We start from the raw sequence: 23,022 nt of genomic DNA on the forward strand, positions 1-23,022 counted from the left end.
GGTCATTAAGGGTAACAGAGTAGATCCCTATACAGAAGGCAAGCGTGGCAGGGGGCAACAGAAGGTTAGATGGGCAGATGAGATCAAGGAGTTTGCGGGGATAAATTGGTCGCAGCTAGCACAGGACCGGGGTAATTGGAGAGGCCTTTGCCCTGCAGTGGGCATAGATAAGTCAGTGATGATGATGATGAAGAAGAAGAAACGAATACTTCACTAGGCTTTTTGGAGTATTAAGAGAAGAGACATAACGTGGCAGTGGCTACCTTCGCATAGTAGACGATGGCACGAAACACATGGGTGGATTTCACTGCCTACACATGTAGTTATGTACTTGCTGTTGTGCCCCACGAGTCAGGTTTTGGCTAACAGGCAGGGAAGACAAAAGACGTTTGGTGTCCAAGTGCCCAATGTCACTGCATTGCATTGGGGAAGTCTTCAGCATGAAGTTGTACCCGTGTTCTGGGAAATCTAGCTGGGAGCTGTTAGAAGCCAACATCCAAAATTTCGTGTCACGACTACTGGCATTGCAGGACTGCAGATGAAAATCACCTTTGTTGCTCGCATGGTTGTATGCTTTGCAGTTTACCATTTTGAGCCATTGTAAGGAAAACAAGCTTCAGCCCTGCCGATTTACCTCGTGCAATATGGTCGCGGAGACTTGAGACGCCGTCTGCAATATGATTGCGACAACTTGACGGGGTAAAGCTCATTCTGATAACTGTCTTTTAGCATGGTACAGTGCGCTATGCTCGTAATGTCAGAATGAACCGACGTTCTAAACAGATTTCAAATTCAAATTTTGGGGCGTGGAATGAATTCGGGTGGAGGAGTGGGTGGAAGTCAATGGGAGAGGAATTCGTCCTGCTGTGAACCTAAACAGGTGGTTGATGGCGATGTTAACGCACTGGAGCTACCCCTGGGCTATAAGGTGCACCGTAGATGAGGGCTCCAGATTAACTTTGACTGCCTGGGGACCTTTAACGTGCACCGAAATCTCGACAGGAGGGAGTTTTCGCTTTTCGTCGCCATCTGAAAAGTATCTATGGTCATGGGTTTAAAAATGCATTAGGAATCACCAAAAAAGTAACACAGTCTATGCGCAACATCAAAAAATGGCTTTGTGCCCACAGAGCAAAAATGATGGGGCACTGACATACAATGAAGGGTCTGCACCCCACGTTTGCTTTCTGTTTGATGGGTTCTCTGCAGGCAAAATCGATTTTTGGGGTTCACAAATAGCTTGATTAGAATCTGCAATGCTTACCCCATGTTCTAGGGGTGAAGCCCTTAAGGGGTTGGGGCTGTTGGCGTCTCCCGTCATCGTTGTAGTAATCGTCATCTCATGTAGTCAGAGTACTACAACACCGGGAAACTCGTTTATGCCTCGCGCTAGAACATAACATGTTTTAAAAATACACGGGGCTTTGTGCTTCAAAGACACGAGACTTTCACAGCAAAGCTGTATACCTCTACTTCCCAACAGTTTCATCTCAGTTGGCAAAAACGCCAAGGCGCCAAGAATACACTTATACACTGCATGATTCACCCCTCCCAAGGTTTCGCGTTAGTGGAGATGGCCCGGGATGTTTTAGACTATTAAGTTTGTTTCAACATTTTGTGCATTCTGCATTCAACAGGCTGCCATTTTTTTTTTTTTCACTCTAATAAGTTAATGTCAGTTCGCGCTTCACCCCAGCTGACAAGTCTTTGCTCACTGCCTTCAACAAAATAAAAGACGTGTTCTTGTGTTTTGCACGACTTTGAAACAACTCATTCACTCAGCTCTCGTAATGTGACATTGCATTGCTTGTGAAAGCAATAAAAATGTCAGAAGGCGTAAGTTACTAACTAGCCTGGGGTGACTATGGCCAATTGACAAAGGAAGTTCACGGTGCAGCATAACAAGGACAGAACTGTAGAACGAACAACATGAATGCTTGCGCTGTTCCGTTCCACCTTTTCATCCTTGCCAACTTTTGTCATGTATAACACACAAGCCCAACTTGTTGGTTCTTGGTACTTCGGGAGCCAAGCAGCAAGTAATCCAAGGATCGGGGTATGAGGAAGCGCAGATTGTAGAAAACAATCTTGGGAGCATCTGAACTGAACCCACGTGCAGTTATTTCTTACCATCTCACTGCTTACAATTCACCATTACAATGAGACAAAGTACTATTACAGAATTAAAATATTTCGGACCTATTTATCCACAAAGGAGCTATGTTTTTCCTTGATACAAACGGTGGTTGTACGATGTCTGTGAGGGGTCATTAGCTTTCCTGGTCTAACAAACCTGGTGTGATACATGCACTTGGTGCACTTGATGACCATTAAAAAGGAAAATACGGAATTATTAAGACTGCATAATCACCGTAGGTTAGCCCTGTATATGACTAGCACGTATGTCCAAAGAGGATGACTGGACTAGTTTGCCACAATAGATACTGGCGTCTTGGTCTTTGCATTTAATTTCATGTGTGGTCATTGTACGACCGAAAGTACGTAGGTGAACGTCAACACAAAAACGTTTTCTACTAAGCTTTCCTTTCGCGAGCACGTTCAGCGAAGATGTGACGTATATTTCAACTTGGCCTATGTTGGTTTCGGACCGTGCCACTCCTTTCCTATGACGCTGGCCAGGATATGGAACCGGTCGCTGCCGAAGAACATGAGGGGCTTTCCGCCGACATGCGCGACTATTGTCGGTGCGCCGAATGCGCCGAACTCTTCCACCGCCCTCTTCGTGTTGCCGTCCAAAATATTCTTTACGGCGTCCCCCTCGATCATCGCGAGTGCGTCCAGCTCGCTGTCGGCCATTCCGATTTTGCGACCGACGTCCGAGACGTCGTCTTCCGAGGTAATGTCCTTGTTGTCCTCGTAGAAGCGCTTCCAGAACCCCTCCAGAAACCCTCGTAGAAGCGCTTCCAGAATCCCTGGACGCCGGCTCCAAGTACTTCGGGTGCTTCATGTCGAGGGCCACGAGAAACCGCTGCGGCTCGAGCGTCGTCTTCACAGTGTACACGTACTCGAGGGAGAAGTCCGGAGTCTCGATCGGCACGCCGAAGTACTTTGAAAGCCGACGCAGGTCTTCCACCATGTAGGCCACCCTGCTGGGGACGAAACCGGGCGGTCTGTTGCTCGTCTCCTTGATGACATCTTCTAGGAAAAAGGGCTTCAGCTTGACGTCCAGGTTCCACCGGTTCCACGGGGTTCGGTATCGAAGCAACGTTTCAAACGCAAGGTACGAGTAGGGAGAGATGACGTCGTAGAAGAGTTCGACGATCACGCGCGGAGCAGCCATAGACGTCCACGATGTCGGACCCGGTTCATTTGGCCAAATCAAACTGTCCGCGTCCCGTCCTGGTGTCACTGCTGGTTAAAAAGCAAGGTACTTTGGTATTTTGGGAAGGTACCCGAGTGGAGTCAGTGTAACGCCACCATCTGTACTCAACCAAATGAGAGGATGTCAAGGAACTGTCACTGTCAATCCTAGGCGAGTGTCAACAGTTAGTGGCCACTTTCAGGGACAAAGGCAAATGCGAGAAACTGAGCAAAACAGAACGTTTCAGAATTGTCGAGTAGCAGTTTTTCACGTCATTAGTGCATGCAACTTTTACCACCAACTCATTGCCTGTGAACAAATTCCGCGTGGATATTCTAGGGATGCATCTATACGTCGTCTGCTACTGACAACACGGAATGCCTCCGCCTAGGAAGCATTCGTTCGTAGATTATTATTATTGTTATTATCTTGCAATGCAGGCCCTCCCCGAATTCAGTACACCATGATCATCGAGGAAAGAAATTTGCGTTTCTTTCCTCCATGTCATTTGATGCATCTTCTTCTGTTGCAGTGCCAAAAAAAACAAACACACGCAGTCACGCACAGAGCAAGTGCGCACGAGTGGCCTACGAGAACTTAAGCGTTAAAAACTTCGATAAAAAATAAAAACGTGAAATAAAAGTGCCCGTCCTCACAGACAACGTGCTCCGAGAGTTTTTGTCGCCGCCAGGCGTCGCCAAAAACGCTCCCAGATTTTGCTTTTATTTTGCGTACTTTTTCGCTTCTTGGCTCGCGGAGCGTGCGAAGCGGTGGCGGCGTCTTGCCTTTGATCTTCAAAGCACAGCCGCCCCTCCCTGCGAGCAGGCAACAAACCCAACAACAAGAAAAAAGAAAAGAGCGACTCGGCCGCCCAAACGGCTTCACGCACCCTTGCCACGCTGCCGGCAGAAAGCGTGTTGCAGGGGCAGTGCTTTAATCGCAATCAGATTCGCCAGCTCTGTTCTCTTGGCGGCCGCACACTTCTGCCGCCTGTTAAACACGTGTGCACTTCACGCGTTCAGGAGACTAAAAACGAACATACGCAAAGAGTACTAGTAAAACGAGTCACCAACTTGAAGCGCCAGACACGCCGCTTTCATAATTCTACGGGGGATGAAGTTAGCCGAAATTCTTGACATCTGCTCATCGGCGCCTGTTTTAAACGAAAAAAATATCGACGCAGTGGTTTGTTTGGCGCTTGTTAGAGTTCGAATTTGGCGGCGACAGAGCTGACATGTGTACTGTGATGAGATATACACTTCGTTTGTAAACGTAAATCTGTACATTGCAGTTCGCGCAGGAGTTCAGTATGGTCCAACCAATTTTAATGCGTGAACGATGCCCACCGAAAAATTTGAACCGAGAACACCGGCAATATTTGTTCCCTAGGACGCCCGTGATTGGCCAGCGCGCGCGATGACGTTTCAAAATCTGCTGTTTCCATTGGGCAATATTTTGTGACGTTGCCGCTCTTGAGAATGGCGGCCGTATACATGTGCGGCAGTGGTGGGGGTTGAGAATCGTGGTGCGGAATTTGCGGCTGTATTCACGTAATCTTGCGGGTCCCGGGCCCTAGACCACGGGCGTCGTCTTCCGAAGTTGTCGGTGCCAAAAGTGCGAGTCGTCACCCCGCGTCAATCCCGTGCGGGCGCCCAGGAGCGCTAGGCCTAGCGCTCGTCTTCGGCACGTCTTTTTTTTTTATTTAGACGTCGGAGGCTCGGGCAACGAACACCGGTGAGTACCTAAGCCCCCACGGAGATTGCCGAGTGTCAAGAGCTTGCAGCATCGTTGCACGAATTTCGCCGCCGCTGGCGACGCGCAGACAGCTCGCGCCGACTTTGTTCGCTGTTTACTCCGCAAAACTTTTCTCGAGTCGCTGCTGCTCGAAGTAAAAGTCGAAGCAAAAGTTGGCTAGCCGCACTTCAGCTATCGTTGTTGTGTTGAGAGTGAGGTAATAACTTCACACACGACTAGGCCTATCCCGCTGTGTTTCCACTGTATTTCATTCGTAGTCTGACTATTAAAACAAACTTTTATTTCGGAGTAGCTTGTAGCTCTCGGTTGGTGTCAACGAGGTTTGTTCTCCAGCGCTGCTTTTGTCCGGAGCTGCCCAGAAGTGTGAACGACGTGCTCTCAGAATATCGGTTCATCTTAAACTTTCTCGCAGGCTTTGCTGCTGCTGGTTCGCGCTTTCTGCATGCGGCTGTCGTACCCAGCTATTGTTCGTACCTTTCAGTGCTGTGGTACATAAGTAAACAACAACAAAAAGAAAACAATCACACTGCCATAGTTGGCCTCGAACGACAGGGCTATGAATGGCCAACGTTTGTTCGTGGTAATTTTGCGACAGTGCCAGTATCCTAGCAGTAAACTCTTGTTGCTGACGGCCGCACCGATTTTCGAAGCTTTTATATCTTTCTACGGATCCTTATCCATGTTGTAACAATATTTAGTGCCTTTACACCAAGCCGGCGATTTTTACGCATCTTCGATGTTCATTTGCACTCTTTCGTGCTAATTGAAGTTTCGTTTTCATTCATGCGCAAGCGCTGATTGTGTGTGATCCTTATTTCTTTCGAATATCGCTTCTTAAGGAACGTTGACTCGGCGTATATTGCCGTAATCTTGTCTCTTGGGTCCCGTTCGAATCGAAAAAGACAACAAATAAATCTGTCCGAAAAGGCTGCACTCTGTCGGGTCCTCCCCGGTCACTCGTTCCGTTCATCCGTTTTCGATCGCACTCGAAACAATGCCGGGATACTCTGAAGAGTGTTCTCCTAAACGGATTCGTGCGCTCCTAACAATGCCCTCGCGCTCAACTACTGCGCGAGTGGTTTCGATGGTACTCGAAGTTCACCGCGACTCGACGAAGGAGCTATCCACGTTGAGCCGCGCGACCATCGAAAAACCGCAGACTCTCCCGCTCTGCCCCGCGGGCCTGCCGTAATGAGATCAAAATTCCTGCGCTCGGGTTTTTCGCTGCGATGCTGGCTTCGGCTTGCGGAAAATGCGTGCTTCGTGTTATGTGCCCCCTGGCTGCCTTCGCTCGTGTTGAGTTTAAATAAGAGAACGTTGTTTAGTGGTTTCGGGAAGGGGGGAGGGGGGGGGGGGGCGGTAGAAGTGCAATTTGCCTTGCGGCTATCGTCGTCTAGCAGACGACAGACACAGCGTGGGTGGTCCGCGGCCGTGATTGAATCAAATTTCGAGCGGCGATGAGCATGGAACGGAACGGAGTGGGTGCTTGTCGTTCGTAGTACGAGCGTCTCCGATTCCACGTTGCCCAATTTCGTTTGGTCGTGGTTGGCCCCCGTGAAGTGCTGTCTACGGCGCACAGAAAATGTGTACTCGCAAACAATGTCGGGCAGAGTTGTCGAATCGTTCGCTGGGTCGAACCAATTAGGACAGCTTAGTAAAGTGTGAACCACTATGTGCCGTTGTACACCTGCAGTTCACTAGTTTTTATTCATTGCGTTAAACTTTTCATTAGAAAACTTTTACCGTGGTACGCAACACCTCTGATAACTTTTGCAACTTGGCGGGAAAGTGTCAAAAAAGAGAATTTACGAGAAAACTGGAATGCACCGCGATAGACGGACGTCTGCTCCGTTTATGGCGGCGCACCGGTATGAAGCGACGCTCTTCCGTTTAGATACCCCGAGGCTCCCCTGCCCCCATCTTTATTTTTGTTTGTGCCTGTTTTAGATTTGTGTCGCGTTTTTAGTGGAGGCCAATGACGATGACAATGATCGGCCAAGCGTGTAAAAGTCGGGCCGCGGCAGGGTCGAACACGCATGCGATGTGGGGACCTTTTTTTTTTTTTCGTTTTCCTCTCCTTCCCTTTTCCCGGCTGGGACGCCAGGTGTCGCGATTGCTGCTGCGGGAAATAGAAACCCTATTCTGATTGGTCCCCGACCATAGCGTTCGGGAAAGGAGAGTTTGGGAAGAGGGAGGGGGCTGTTAGACGGACGGGTTGGGTGAAATCTTGCGCACTTTCACTATGAGGCCATCCTGTCCGGTAAGCGACATTGAACGCTTGCATGTTAAAGAGGGAGTTTTGTTGGCGCCTTGGCATGTGTGGTCATTTTGTGTCATACATTGCTGTGCAATGGTAACTTTCGTGCCATTATATCTGTAGTTTTGAAGGTCTTTTGATCTAGATGCATTTATTTGTAGGGACCGTTCAGGTCATGTTACTGTGTAGATTGTCGTAACCACTGTGAGAATGTGCTTGGCACATATGCACCTCACCTGAGTTAATGCTTATTAATAGATTTCCATCAGCACTATTTAACATAAAAAAAAAAAAGATCCAGTGGCTTTTCTGCATCGAAACAATCAGTGCATTCTCATTAAGATTTCACAAAGGGGTTAAGGATTAAACTTCGAAGTAAGGCATGATGGACGGATGCATGTTACCATTTCGCCTGTGACAAGTGTCCTTCTTTTAGGGAGCGGCGTTAATAGTACTGAAATTGTATCGCGAGCGAGTGCTGCATTTATTGCTTCTGAAATTGCAGAGATATTGTGAGTGCTTTAGAAGATGGCCTAAAACTGAAGCGAGTGTACTCTATGCAGGAGGTTTTTCCCCGCATTTAACTCGTAGCTGAGAGCTTTCGTTACTCGTGTACGTAAAGTAGGCCTATAACAGTTTGGTGCTCGTGGAACGTGGTCGTTGTTCAGGGCACGTTGAAGGGGTGGGGGTTATTTGAAAACGATAGACTATACCAGCTTCATACAGCCCAGCACTATCACTGCTGTAACGCGAACACAATGCAAGCTCAGTGTCGTTTCAGGCAAGAGCGGAATTCTGAATTGTGAATGTCAAAACAACCTGGCCACGTGCAAAATGAAACCGCTTCGAGGATGATTGCTAGACCTCGCACACCAACCGTGCGATGTTGATGTGGAGTACTTTGCATTCAAAATTGTGCTTGCAGCAACGTCATTCTCTGAACTTGGGTTTAACTTCATTTTTAATCAACAAGCTCTTGTATTTACCCTTGTGCACAGGGTTTTAACAGCCTCCTGTCCAAAATAGGTTTATGCCGTATATGAAGATTTCGGGAAAAATAGGACTGGCAGGTGGTGTGTGGCTGTGTTGTGCTGTGGTAACCTAGCAGTCTTTGCACATTGTGGTAAAATGAGGAAATATTGAAAGGAGCTGCACTAGCAATATAGTACACATTTTTTTTTTTTGCCGTTATCTCCCAGAGGTGTGAAAAAGTGACGTCATTACTGGCAAAAAACAAAAAAAAAAGGTCATAGGGTTTAACATGCCAAAGCTACTTATGGGCTATGAGGTGTGCCATAGTTGAGGGTTGCTTGGGATTAATTTTGACAACTCGGGTATCTTTAACATGCACCGAAGTCTCGCCATTAATGGCAGTGCGATTTGTAAATGGTGGCTGTGGTAATGCTGTAATCTATGACCTGCTAGGCATTTCCAAAAATTGGCTGTAACATGTTTTTCTGAAGATCGTCGTATTCAGAGAGGTGAACACTAAATGCCCCCCCCCCCCCCCCCGCTATACTGCAGTACTTCTCCAAACACCCAGTGCCATTTTCAGGTGTAGTAGGTACTTTTGGACCAAAGTAAGCACAGAAGTGGGAAAAGTCCAAAATGCAGAAATGTTTCCTAGTTTTGGCACATGTTCACAATTGCTGGATTTTGGGGTTGAGCGGTCTATGCATGGCCAGGTACAAACATTCAAAGAGCTGGATTTAAAATCCTTGAACCCCCCTTGACTTCTTTTTTTTTCCTTATCCATAAAACATTGCCAAGATCTTGCCAACATTTTTTGGTTCACCAGTCCAGGGTAGCCCAATTTTCCATCCTGCTTTGAAGCTTGGCCGCATATTCAAAACTTCATGGCCCTGAACGCTAGGGATAAAATTTTTTTCTACGGGCATTGGGCAACCCTTGATCATTTTTGCCCATCTCGTAAATAGTCCACGCGATTTTAATGCAGTAAAAAGAAATGGACTTGGGCCGCCAGCATAGTTCGGCGAAATGCCAATCCCCAGACTACCAGGATGACAGAGTGGATACCGAGAAATGGGTTTAGGAGAAGGGGAAGGCCAATTACTCGGTGGGTTTGAAAGAAGGAATTTCTGAGGCAATGAACGGACAGGAGCAGTTGGAGGTTGATGGGAGAGGCCTTCGTCCTGCAGTGGACCTGAGTATGATGAGCCCCTCCTGTGCATTCTGTCGCTGGATTCTGCTGTGCGTCTCGCCGTTCCTTGATCTTGAACCTCCATTTCTAGCCGAGTTTTTCATCCTTTGTCCTCCACACCCGTCTCGTTCTCAGCGACTCCTCTCTGCAGTCAACCTGATATGAGAGCATCCTTGTCATTCTTATATTCGCATTAATGCCCCTCTTTCAGTCTTGACCTGTGTGTAACGTGTAAGTGTCCACACGTTATTTTGAATTAACATTTCAGCTGAAGTTTTGGGAAACGTTTGCTTGCATCGATTGCATCTGCCAGCTCAAAGGTATTGGCAGGATGTGGCCCAGCTGGTGTGGTCTTTATTGATCTGCTTTTTCTTGGTCATTGTTCTCGGGTAGGGCGGTGGGGGACAGTTGGAAACTCTGGTGATGTTTACCTATGCAATGTTTGCGTTAACCCACCTATGGCAGCTTCTTTAAATGTGAAATCATTTGATTAGATATTGGTCCTGTGGCAGCAGTAGGGTATGCTGGAATTTGAGTAGTCTGCTGTGCCATTTCAGCGTTGTATATTTAAAGGTTAGCGACTACTTCTGGTGATTAATTCTAGCAAAATGAAGCAAGAAATGTAGCAACAAATATCAGATGGGTCTTTGTTGGCACGCCTAATGAATGTGGGGAGCATTTCTGGTGGTGTTTTCCCGATATCGATTGAATGCCAATCGCCCCGAACAAATAACAAAAGTGGTGTATATGTCTGACTTATGTGTATTGCCTACATTTTAGGAGTTAACTACAAAAGCCAATGGACCTTTTTCCAGTAGCGATCTGCGCATGCGCGGGCTGCCGGTCCGCCATTCTTAGCAGTCGCCTCGGGCAAAATAAACAAAAGCACGCCCCTTGGTTTTCTGCTTAGGGAGCGGCTATAATCTGCACGTTTTCTTTTTTTCTCTCTCTTTGGACTCCTCGTGGTGGGATCGTACGTGCATACAATAATGGCTTTCTAAGAAAAGGGGCGAAGACACTTGAGACTGACCACGCTGCCAGCACATGGCTGCCAGTGAGGGGGTTACGAAAATGAAAAAAAAAAGGGGGGGGGGGGGGGCGCTTCGAACACGGCAGATTAGTCACGAGAACGTTCGCCTGCTACCGTACCGTGGCATTCATGTGAAAGGTGCGGGTGACGGGTCGGTGCGGGAGGGGCAGCAGGACCAGGTTATTTTGTGCACGAGTTCTCCGAAAGCCAAACTTTCTTGGGGGTGTGCCTTACTGCCACTTTTAGTTCGCCGTGGCGGCCGCTAGAGGGACCGGTACTGGAAAAAGGTCCATTCGAATGAAAAGTTTATCAGCCACCAAAAAATCTTCCAAAATTTTCTATAGCTCCCTCATTTCTTCTTTTTTTTTTTAGCTCTAATAATTTTCGATAATACCCATCACACAAGCACTTTCAATCCAGATTGAAGCAAAGCAAGAGTAAGTTTTCAAGCTTGCTCGATGCACTGCTGATGGTACACAGCATGTTTCAATCCCGATTGAGCAGTTAGTGTATGCAGTAGAACATTGCTTATACGTTTTTCACGGGACCGCCGAAAAAAAAGTAAAGAAGGTCAGGGAATGTATAACAATAGCATGCCGTTAGTATTGTGAGAACATGCTGTTAAACAATATAAAAAACATAAGCCATAGTTCATACACAAAATAAGTTTACGTGGCATTTTCAAGCTATAAATACATCTGACGCAAGTGTGGTGCTTGTTCCAGGACTCTAGAAACTTGACATTGCCTTGGTCCAATTGTTAGATCACCTTGTGGCTGTCCTCATTGCCGAAGTGGCTCGCGTATCTTCGTACAACGTCCATCTCAGTTAGGTTCTACAATTGAGGTCAAAGTCGACAGTGCCAGTCAAACTCTTTTACAATACGTTTTTTTTTCCCATGTGGGTTTCTTGTTGACTATGCGCAGAATGTCAAGTTTGTCTTTAAGCGAGAGAAATTTTCGTTTTCTTGGCACCGTCAATGGCTGTGGCGAAGGCAAACAATACTTGAGACATAGTGAACTCCCTAGCAGAGAACAGGTGCAGCAGTTTGTACAAGCGCGGTAACGAGTTTGCGTTCCCGTGCAAATAGGGTAGCGACAACTGTGACGGTGTCAATGATGCTGATGATGGTGATGCTAATAGGCGTGTCATGCCTTCTCAATTTCAGTATTTCAGTGGTGCGCGCCAACACTGCTTGTTAAAGGAGCACTGACACGAAAATTTTAGGTTACACTTTTATTGCTTTTATCAATGCCTAATGGTCTGGCCAACCTAAAGCAGCACTTCAAATACCTCAGCGCGCGATAGTAAATTACATTGAATGGCCTGAAAATCGTTTGTTTCAAATTCCCGCGCTTTCATCCCGAACGGCGCATATGACAGACTCCCTGCCTGACCTCACCGCTTTGTGCGGATGTCACCGGCGCCCGCTTGAGAGGGCGTTGCGCGCGCGTGAAGTGACGTCACGAGTTTTTGACGAGCGCTGTCGCGTCACTTCTTTTTCCTCTCCTGGAGTGATGTCACGCTGATGTCCATTTGCTGAGTGCCGCTCCACGCGCTGCTCCGTCGGCGCGATAACTGAGTGTGAGGAGGCGCTGCTCACCGTACAGGTGTCCCTGTCCCTGTAATTCTGTCCCGTTAATATACGTTGTCCTTGTCTGACGTCACGTGCCTCGCTTCTTCTTCGCCAGTGAAACTTTACCTCCTCATCCACACAACAACCCGCATCACACTGAGTTCCAATTGAACTATGTTCTTTGCGTCGCAGGCTGCTCATATTTCAGCCAGGGTATTCTGTTGAGTGAAGGAAGCGAACTGTGCAATAATATTGTCACGAGTGCGTCTGCTATGAGACGGAGCCACGAAGACGACGACGACGAAAGGCTCCTCCACGTGGCGCGTGAAGAAGAGTTCGTGGAACGGCTCGTGCTTTGGAACGCTGATTTGGCTGAACGGCGCTTCGCGTGAAACCACGTCTTTTTGGTGGCTTTCTTTCTAGAGGCACAAGTTCGCCTAAATAAATCTCCGTTTGTCTTTGCCCCAACTTCGCCTGCTGCACTTCTTGCAACGGAACAATATTAACGCCGAAAATTGGTGTCAGTGCTCCTTTAAGCATTTCAGGGTCCCCCCCTTTTTTTTTTTTTTTTTTCGTTTTCTCCACGCACTTTTAGCACTTTGGCTATATTTTTTCATTATTTCTGCTCTATAATTGCAGCGTATAAAGAAGGAATGTCATGGTGTGATGACGCATTAAGTCGGGTTGTAATGCACGGTCCTGTCTGGTCATTTTAGAGGGACCACACTACCATGATGTAATGGCCAGGAAGACGTAATAGTGAGAATGTGTAGGTGGGGTTCTGCTGCAATCAACTACATAAATATTATCGTATGCTTGTTTGAGTAAAGTTATTTGATGCAATTTGTGGTTTGAAGTTGTTACCTTCCCCAACATTACTCAGTGGGGACGAGGGTACCACCGCTCCCTTCCGATCACACTTGAAAACTTCAGTCACACATGGGGAACCATAATCGGGATCGACTGAAAGTGATCATGTAGCAGCACCTGATCCGGTTCGACGAGTCATGATTGAAGGTGCCTGTGTGACAGGGACATAAAGTGAGAATGACCGTTGCCTCAAAGTTACTTTTGGATTGCAACATTTGGCGGCCACAATTTTAGAGCAGTTCACTAGTGCGGTCATTTCAATTTCCTGCGCGCCCAACTGGGCTTTTTGCCAATTATAACTCCCAAAAAAGCCGACTTTTGGGCACCTTCCAATGAATGGAATGGAACCCATTGCTTTCTATCTACGGGCCCCATTCTTAATCCCTTGCTAAAGTAATCCAAGTCCGAGCTTTTACGGAGGCTATATTGTTACATAGCACTGAAAATTTTGAAAATGTAAAAGTACATTTATCTATCAACAAGCATGATACAAATGACTCGTGTAAGCTGAAATCCTCTAAAGTGAAACCAAACTGAAACTGAAACTTTGGTCAGCTCATCGGCCCATGGATTCAATAATGTTGGGAGTAACACTCAGGGACAGGAAACGAACCACCTGGATCAGAGAGCAAACTTGACGAGATGATATAATTCAAATTAAAAAAAAAGGACTTGGGCTGGCCATGTGGTGAGGCGAACCGACAACCGTTGGACAGTTAGGATAGCAGAGTGGATACCAAGGGATGGGTCTAGAAGAACTGGAAGGCCATTAATCGAATGGAGGGATGAAATAGAGAAATTTGGAGGTAAACTGTGGACTCGAGCAGCGCAGGACGGGAGTGGTTTGAGGTCAATGGGAGAGGCCTTCGTCCTGCAGTGGACTTGAGTGATGATGACGATGAAACCAAAACAAGCAAGGTGCGGCCATTATTGGCGGCCAGATGTGTGGCATACATGAGGGAACACTCGCTGCTGTCTTTGAATGTGTGTGGGGGAAAGAAAGCGCACGCGACAAATGGTCACACAGATGAACTTTTGCTCCTTCTGAGAAAAGTGTGTTCCAGCTGAAAAAAAGTGTCTGCAATATTGCAGGGAATTTCTGACATGCGAGCAGTTTTCCCACTCTTTTTCCAATGTCTGCCTCTGTGTTGGCTGGATCTCGGTTGCAATTATTGTTATGGATGGACAAAACTCTTACAAGCAAAGCCTATGTAATGTAATCGCGAGCCACGGCATGATGGGAACTGGAATGTCTTACTTGGGCGGCTTTGAAATTGTCTCGCTTTTCCCGTTTCTGCTTTGTCTATTATTAAATTAACCCTTCTATAGGTACATTGCCTCTGCTGCACCACATGTTTTTTTAGGGGCAAAACCTTAGGGGCTAGGGCTGTTGGCTTCTGTTGTCGTAATCGTTGTTCGTCTCATGTAGTCACCATGCTAAAAGACCGGGACACTCCTTTGCGCCTCGCGCTGGGGCACTTCGGGCTTCAAAGACGAGAGACTTTTACAGCAAAGCTGAAATACCTCTACCCCCCCAACGGTTTCATCTCCGTTGGCAAAAAAGGCCAATGCGCCAAGAATACACTTGTACAGTGCATGCTTGGCCCCTCCCCAGGTTTCACGTTAGTGGAGAAGGCGCGGGATTTTCTTTTAATAAATCTGGCGTGGTGCATATCTTGCTGTTTTCTCTCGTTTCTCTAGTTACTATCCGTTCCGTTCTTCCATGTGCCTTTACGTTTGTAGAAGTGAATAAATTTGATAGAAGGTAGCTGATAATTTAGTGCTTGGGATTTTGGATGTTCGTTTTGTGTGGAGGGTTTTTTTTTGCGTCGTGGGGGAAATTTTTACAACACTGGCAGTCAGCACTGTTAGGGAACCACGTTGACAGGAATAAAACAGTTGTATTTCATGTTTTTGCTGACGCAGGAATGAAGTATGATACGTGCCTAGTCTCCTAAGCAAAGGGGTTTGGGACTCAATTTCATGATTGAAGCAACGAAACAGAATGGCATCCAGTATCTGGATTTGTACCTTCGGTTTGATAAGGAGCATGTCTGCTGGATGTATGCGCTACGATCAGTCAAGCCTTTCATGAACTACTCATCGGGCCTTACCAAGCTTGTAAAAAACGCTATTGCCTTGTCATGTTTTCACTCAGCCGTTTCGAAATCTTGCCAACACTTGATGACAAACAGCTTCAATGAGCAAGTTAAAAAGTTAAGGGAGGCAGGATTTGCACAGCATCTCTTGTCATAGTCGTGTGAAAAACTTGTAAAAATCCTAATAATAAAGTCCGGTGGCCGGGATGTTGCAGAGGACACACAAAAGCCCCAAAAAGGTTGCCGTCATCCCGTACATTCATACAATCGCCCACCGCCTAAAAAAAAAGTGGGCCATCGCTATGGAGTGCAAGTGGCTATCACGGCCCACAACAAGTTGCGTTGTGTATGTGGCAGGCTTGACAGAAAGATAGAGCAGAGAAGTGAGTAGGAAGGGGTTGGTTGTGGTGTCAACCACAAGAACCGGTATGTCGCATGCGCAACGGGAGTTGTGTACAGCATTCCTTTGCGTTTGAGTGAACATGAATTGACATTGAAAGGCCCTGTATCATCCCATCTTTCTTCACATTGTGCTAAGTGCAGCCAATGCAAACCCAATTTTCCTGCCACTAACATTTTATTTAGGCACCGTAATCAAACAACCCGCGAAATCATGGAGGCATTCCACATAGCTGAACGAGGTGATAAGTGTGTAAGCCAAACAAGCATGTGTGTCCATCCTAAAGAGATTGCATATCTGCGTGTGCCGTGACTGTAACATGTGTATATCTACTTGTGGTATCACCGTGACCTTTGCAAACTTGTTTCGACCATGCGCACTGTCTTTTTATTACGTTATTGTTTGTGTTCAGTATTTATATTCACCCTTTCTGATATTAAAATTTAGTTGTTAGACCAGCGGCTGTCCTTATGTTGCACTTCCTTCGTCTTCGTCCGAGTTCGCGCTGGTTTTATCCAAGAATGTCTTTCCAACGAGCCCAGCTTGCAACCTTCCTGAATTCAGGTCTGGCCTAGCTCAAAGTGATCTACTTTAGCATCGTGCAAGAAGTGCGGAGTATGTTGTAGCAGTACTTCTACTCGAACAGGTTTGTTTTCTGCCATGACGTTTTGTTTTGCTCTTCTGGGATTTGGAAAAACAAACGTGACAGCTTTTGTTCAGCTCCAGTTCTGCGACACGTGATGCCCTGTAGTTGCAATTTTGTGGCATGTTGGTGTCCTGTAATGTTGTTGCTGCGGTACTACCATAACCAGTCCCGTGTCAGCTGTGCGCTGGCGACAGGGTGTCAAAGTGTTGCGTTGGTCTGTGTCTGTAACCGCCACTGATGCTTTCCTTGAGCTCTTGCATGCTTTCTGGCAACGTGCGGCTCTTGTGCAGGCCCCTTTGTGACAGTACCGCCTTTGATCATCCATGACTGAACTGCATTGCAGGAGCAGCGATGATGTGGGACAGCTGGCAGGCCCTGCCCAGCAGACGGCCCGTGACCGGGGGGAGCGGCTGCCACCGTGGTGGGCGGGGGGCTGTCTGAGAAGAGGATGGGGGATGGCGACCCCGGGGGTCGCCACCCCGCCGAGGGCGCCGACAGCCGGCAGCACCGCGAGCGCTCGCCCCGACCCCCCTGGGACCCCGGGAAGGTGGGGGTTGTTACTCTGTCTGGCCCCTGTCACCCACCTCGTGCTTTCACCTCTCTCCTCCGTTGCTCGCCTCTGTGATAATCTCCATTACACGTCTCCTCTCTGTTTAAGAAAGAAGAAAACGTGGCGCAAACTAGACGTGGACGAAAAAAGTAAGGTGTAAGACGTATACGTCTAGTTTGCGCCACGTTTTCTTCTTTCTTAAAGTATGTACCAACTGGCTCAGCAACAAGTTTTGTCTCCCCTCTCGACTTGCTTCCTTGTACATTTCTCTGTCCACCTCCCTGATCTCTCCTTGCTCTCACTGCGCTCTTTCTGTCTTTCCCTCTGAGGCTTCTCTCTGCCATCTCATTCAGGCTCCTTCCAGTCATCCCTCGCCATAGACCCCTGGTTGCAGTCCAAGTGTCGCAATAGCAGTGTCGATGTGAGCGCAGTGGTTCCTAACGATTGCCGCCCCCTCTTTTTGCAGGGCCAGTTCCTTGCCGAGATGGGTAACAGTGTCTCTGGGTCAACCATGGCCGAGGGGCCACCGGGCAGAGGGGGAGCATCAACAGCAGGGGGCCCAGGGTCGGCCCCTGAGGGCCCCCTGCGGTGGGCGTGCGACCTGCGCAGCCTGCTGGGGGACCCCGAGGGGCTGCGCCTGTTTGAGCACTTCCTGGAGCAGGAGGGCGCCCACCGGGACGGCCTCTACTTCTGGTTCGCCTGCAACGGCCTCCGCTCCTGCCCCGAGCCCTCTGTCCAGCTACAGGTATGTCTCCTGTCTGTCTTTGTCTTGGCTCTCTGTCTCTCTCGGTTTTCTTTGGAGGCAAAAGACCAAAGCGCCTCTGTTCGAGATTTTGGTGCATGTTCACCAGGTGGCCAAAGTTAATCCGGAGCCCTCCACTACGGTGCACCTAATCTCATAGCGCGTTAAATTTCATAAACAATGTTTTTCTTTCGTGGTGTGTGTTCACCTTCTCCTACCTTCTGTCCACATCTTGAATGCAGTAGCTCTTGTGTGGTCTTTGTTTTGTGGCGTCCACCTGTCTGTAACAGGGTAAACTCTTCACACTGCAGCAGAGGAGCACTGAATGGGGTTATTGTCCAAGCACAGAGCAATAGCAATGCCGCATTCTTGTTTCATTAGTGCTGAGCTATGTGCTATTTGAGCAGTAATGACAACACTGTGTCGTCATTAGCACTTAAGCATCCGTTGCCTGAGCACCAGGTAGAAAAAGGGGCGCAGAATCGAAGACTACTTGAGAGGGTATAAATGGAGGCGCACTCCTGTCGGGTGGTGTTTGTGTCAAATCGTGACCGACCACTCGATGGAACAACTGGCAGACTACATCAACGCCTGCTGGTGGCGAGGCAGCCTCCCGCGCCAGTGGAAGACCGCAAAGACGATCTTAATCCCAAAACCCGGCAAACCGCTGAGCCTCGACAACCTCTGGCCCATATCGCTGACATCGTGCGTCGACAACGTCAGGGAGCACAGACTGCTCAACCGATGGCAAGTGTACCTGGAGCAGAAAGGGATCTACCCACCGTCCATCATAGGCTTCCGCCAGCACCTCAGCACGCAAGACTCCATGATTCAATTGAAACACCAAGTGCTGCACAACAAGACCAGAGAAACCAGGGCGATCCTCGGACTCGACTGAGAAAGCGCCTTCGACAAGTTCATGTACTCGGCGATCCTGCAACAAACTTCATAACGAAACCTTGGCCTGCACACATACAACTACGTGAAAGACTTCCTGACGCACAGACACTCCTTACTAGTGGCAAGAGATCTCCAGCTGGAAGAGCAAACGCTGGGCAGCGTCGGCACCCCACAGGGCTCGGTCATCTTGCCCACACTCTTCAATCTGGTTATGATCGGGGTGGCAGAGAAGCTGCAAGACATCGAAGGTGTCCGGCACTCCATATACGCCGACAACATAACTCTATGGGTGTGCAGAGGCAGCGACGGTCACATCGAGTCAATGCTGCAGTCTGCAATCGATGCAGTAGAGACCCATCTACAAGGCATGGGCCTGCGCTGCTCTCCCAAGAAATCGGAACTGCTCTACCTCCTTACACAACGGGGCAAACTCAACGCCCGAAGAAAATGTGGGGAAATCGGTCTACGCATGAGCAGTGGCCCGGACATCCCTATAGTTCCAAAAATCGGAGTCCTTCGCATGACAATCGACGCCATGGGCCACAACGGCAGAGCCATCACCAGACTAACACATGAGACGTCCAACTCCACGAGACTCCTTAAGAGAATTGCCAACAGAAGGAGCGGAATGAGAGAGGAGTACCTTACGCGACTCATCCACTCGTTCGAGGTCTGCAACGTCGCTTATGTTGCGGCCTTTCACAACTGGACCGCCTGCTCCAGCTGGGCATCCACAACACACTGAAGGAAATCGCAGAGGCACAGCGCACCTCGCAACAGGAGAGGTTGTCTGGCACGAACGCTGGACGCCACATCCTCGGGAACCTTGGCATCGGATACCACACACAGCAGGGCCATAAAGTTGCTGTCCCAGACAGGATCCGGCAGACACTCTATCCAATCCCTAGAGATTGAGTCGATCCGATCCCTAGAAACGTTCACCCAGAGTGCAATCAAGGCAGTAGAGAGGCCTGAGCCAAGGCTCACCTGAACGCACATGGCAACGATCTCGGTACGCGATTTGTGGACGCCGCCGAGTGCGAGAGAGGTTCCCGATTTGCCGGAACGGTCGTCGATTCGGAAGGGGTGACAAATGCGAACACGCAGAAGAAGCGGAGGAAATAGCAGCGACCCTTGCCCTCACGGACCCAGCGTGCAAAACGGTCCTCTGCGACTTTAGACAAGCGATCAGTAACTTCACCAAGGGATGGATATCGCCACGAGCGGCCAGAATCCTAAGCCGACGCCAAGTCCACCGAGTGCTTGAACCACAAACCCGACTCCAGTGGTTCCCCGCACACATAGGGGGAAGTCTTCGAGAACCATCGCAACGGCAACGAGATGACACACGCAAGGCTACGCAAGCTAACAAACCACGCCGGCGACAACCGTCCGTGGTACAGCTTGAAGGACCGAATGACGAGCTACAACGAAATCGCCAAGGCCTTCCGCTTGGCCCGACGGACCTTCCCAGCGACAAGCTGAACAGGTCACAGGCGGTTGCACTTAGGCAACTGCAGATGCGCACGTACCCAGCCCAGCACACTATCACAGAATGTATCCGGAAATTTACACAACGAACATCTGCCGCAAAAAGGTAGCCACCTTAACCCACATGCTCTAGGATTGTACCAAGGATCCACACGGTGCTAACTACGTAACCCTCCTGCTGTGGCTGTCCGCTGCCTTGTGCAGCCCCAGCCTCGACAATCAACTCTGGGCTGTCGAGCAGGCCTGTGAGGCGGCGAAGCAGCAGGACTTCGACGCCCCCAAACGGGCAAAGAGTACCAGTGGCGACGCTTCCAAGCGGGTGACTTAGGCCCGGTCAGCGAAAGCTCTTAGGCAGTCAAGTTTTTACCAACCAAACTGTGAATTTGTTGTACTGGGTGCTTGGGCAATAACTTCAGGACTTTCTTACGTTCAAGGATTGGGCAGCAGACTAGGAACTGCTCCTAGCTGCTTTCCCACCCCCTTTCAACCTTTTGAATCTTGAATTGCCTAATTACAAACAGCCGTCCTTCTACATTAGTCTATTGCCCGTTGGGAACCTTGGATTTTGTGTCCATTCATCGTGCTTGCGAATGCTGTTCCAATCGGACAAAGTGTGCCAAGCCCCCCCCCCCCCCCCCCCTTTGTACCGTGCAGTACATGAAGAGCATCTATCGGCACTACATCCGCAACGGGGTGGTGGAGGTGTCGGGGCCCCTGCGTGCCAAGATGGCCGAGCGGGTGCGCGAGGGGGTGCCTGACGTGGCCCTTTTCGACCAGGCCCAGCGGGAGTTCGAGGCCTGCCTCCAGCGCTCCGCCTACCCAAAGTTCCTCCAGTCGGACCTCTACGTCGACAGGGTCGAGAGGAGCCACAGCGCGGCCGCTCAGGGGGGAGGGCAGGTGAGCGGGTCGTCTCTGCGTACCTGTCAACTTTCCCCGATTTGTCTGGGAGGCTCCCGATCTTTAGGTGTGGAGTACCTTAGGACCACACAATGTCCGTCCGCGTCCGTGCACATAGCATTTACAATCGCAGAAAATCGCACAGGCACTGGCAGGGTTCGAGCTTGTGTCTGGTACACCAGACAGCCAGTCGTCTTGCCCATTGGGCTACGACTGTGAGTTAATACCCGAGAGTCAAACGGCTGACTCCCTCGTCTTTAGGTTGCCTGCAGATTGTAACCCTGAAAATAAAGCTTATCTTGTAGGCTAGACAAGTCGTGCATGCTGCAAAACAACAGAAAAATGACCCGCCGCGGTTGCTTAGTGGCTAAGGCATTGTGCTGCTGAGCACAAGGACGCGGGTTGGATTCCCGGCCGCGGCGGCCACTTTTCTGATGGAGGCAAAAAGCAAAAACGCTCGTGTGTTCGAGATTTCGGCGCTCGTTAAAGATCGCCAGGTGGTCAAAATAATCCGGAGCCCTCCACTACGGCGCACCTCATCTCCCGCGTCGCGTCGGCGCATTAAACCCCACAATCAGTCAATCAACAACAAAAAAAGGTCTACTTTCCTTTTTCTGCTGCCTGTCCCCCGGTTCCAAGGTTTGCAGGTATGTCATTAGACCTCTGGATTTGTGTCTGTGGCTCTGTCGGTGATCGTGTGGCGTTGGCAGCAGATTGCTGTTGTTTTGTGTATGCAGGGGTAGTTGCCATTTGTAACCATCAGCGTGAAGTGATCGCTGGTTTCTCTGTTTCTCATGACAAGTGAAAGAAATAGTAAAAAAAAGCAGTATGTAAAACTACTATGCGCAGGACAACCACCGTATATGCATTCAGGAACTTCATTTATTATCGGACGTGGCAGTTCTAATCACTCTCTAGCCCCAATGTTCTCGAAGGTAAACCGCCCATGGGGACCGCCCTTCCAAATTCAGGTCGCGAAAACTTAGGAAAATATCTTTAAAAGTATTCAGCTGGAGGCTGTCACGGATCGACAATCCCTCTGTAGTGTGGGGTGCACTGCACAGTACTATGTTGTTCTCGCTGCTGTCTCCTTTCTCAGGGCAAGTATAGAAAAAAAGGCGGGGGCTTGCTATCTGAAAAGGGGCTTTTGCTATCTGGTAACGTCTATTTTTAACAAGATGCACGAGGAGCTTTTTGCACTGCCTGTGCACAACTTTTGCCCCATGCAGATAACACGCCAGTGCCAACCCCCCACCGGAACGATACGCACGTTGGCATCGTTTTTTTTTTTTTTTTGTGTGTGCGTGCATGTTTTACTCATTCTGTGCAAAGACATAGACATCTTTCCGAATTCTGCATTTTATTTGGCATTTCCGCGGGTCTAGCAATCTTAACCCTTAGCTCACATGACTGTGATTACGGTTGCCTTGCTAAACGGATAATGCATATGCGCATGCAATTTTGGGGTGCATTTTTTAGAAAAAAAAAAGGTGCACATTAGAATTGAGTAAATGCGGTAATCTTCTGTGTATGCGAGAGCAGCAGTGCTTTTGCTGGCTCTGTGTGTGCGCCTTGCGTTTTGCTTCTGTTCTGTCTCATCGCCGTGTTCTCTTGCAATGCAGGATTGCAGCAGTGGGGACGAGCAGAGTGCCGCAGCGGCCTCCTCGGGGTCCCTGGACTCCGCCTCGGGCCACGATGCGTCGGAGGACGACGGATCGCCCCCCGTGATGCCCCCGCAGGGCATTGAGATCCTGCCGACAGTCAAGGAGGACGAGGAACTGGCTACGGATACGGCTCCGGCTCCCGTGGCCCTGACGCGGCGCAACGTGCGGAAGCTGTACCGTTTTGGCGAGCAGATTCCCCGCTTCATGTCTCGCATGACCTCGGAAGCGGCGGCGGCGTAAGTTGATGACAGAGCTTTGCTGGATCTGACGGATACCTGTTTATTTGAACAGATGGGGTTTATCTGCACTGTAGTTGTCTGTAGTTGGGACCAAGGGATGTTAATGACACAAGTGTTAAAGGGTGGTAAGCTGGTCAAGTTGGTACAGCTACTTTTTGGTAGCTGTACAAACGAAAGCTAGGGCAAATGAAGCTCAGCGCTAGTCTTGCTTTTGTCATTTGTCCTTGTTTTTTTCGCGGTCGCCAAGGTTTGCTAAGGTGGCAAGTCTTAAACTTGGCTTGCCTTTAATCTTTGTATAGCTATCTTTGACCAAGCAGCACTATATTGAGAGGAGGCCTTGGAAAGCCTTGCCTACTGTGATGGGATGGATGATGAGCGGCAGACAAACATTTCAACAGAGATGAACGATTCTGAGAGACCATC

At 49.0% G+C, this 23,022-nt stretch overlaps 1 protein-coding gene and 1 pseudogene across 1 annotated transcript in view; one reads left to right on the plus strand and one right to left on the minus strand.

The window, feature by feature from the left end:
• Window positions 1-2,452: 2,452 nt before the first annotated feature.
• Window positions 2,453-4,029, minus strand: LOC144137877 (glutathione S-transferase kappa 1-like; annotated as a pseudogene).
• A 744-nt stretch (window positions 4,030-4,773) lies between these two features.
• Window positions 4,774-23,022, plus strand: part of Axn (protein axin) — a 30,840-nt gene continuing 12,591 nt past the window's right edge. The window contains exons 1-5 of the mRNA XM_077669886.1: window positions 4,774-5,056; window positions 16,460-16,663; window positions 17,133-17,411; window positions 20,454-20,696; window positions 22,319-22,596. Of these exons, the coding sequence (XP_077526012.1) occupies window positions 16,565-16,663; window positions 17,133-17,411; window positions 20,454-20,696; window positions 22,319-22,596 (899 nt within the window). The 5' untranslated portion in view covers window positions 4,774-5,056; window positions 16,460-16,564. The remainder of the gene's footprint in view (window positions 5,057-16,459; window positions 16,664-17,132; window positions 17,412-20,453; window positions 20,697-22,318; window positions 22,597-23,022) is intronic.

Source organism: Haemaphysalis longicornis, unplaced genomic scaffold (genome assembly GCF_048455015.1).
Source record: "Haemaphysalis longicornis isolate Haplotype H1 unplaced genomic scaffold, Haemaphysalis longicornis Haplotype H1 scaffold_5, whole genome shotgun sequence".
Taxonomy (NCBI): Eukaryota; Metazoa; Arthropoda; class Arachnida; order Ixodida; family Ixodidae; genus Haemaphysalis; species Haemaphysalis longicornis.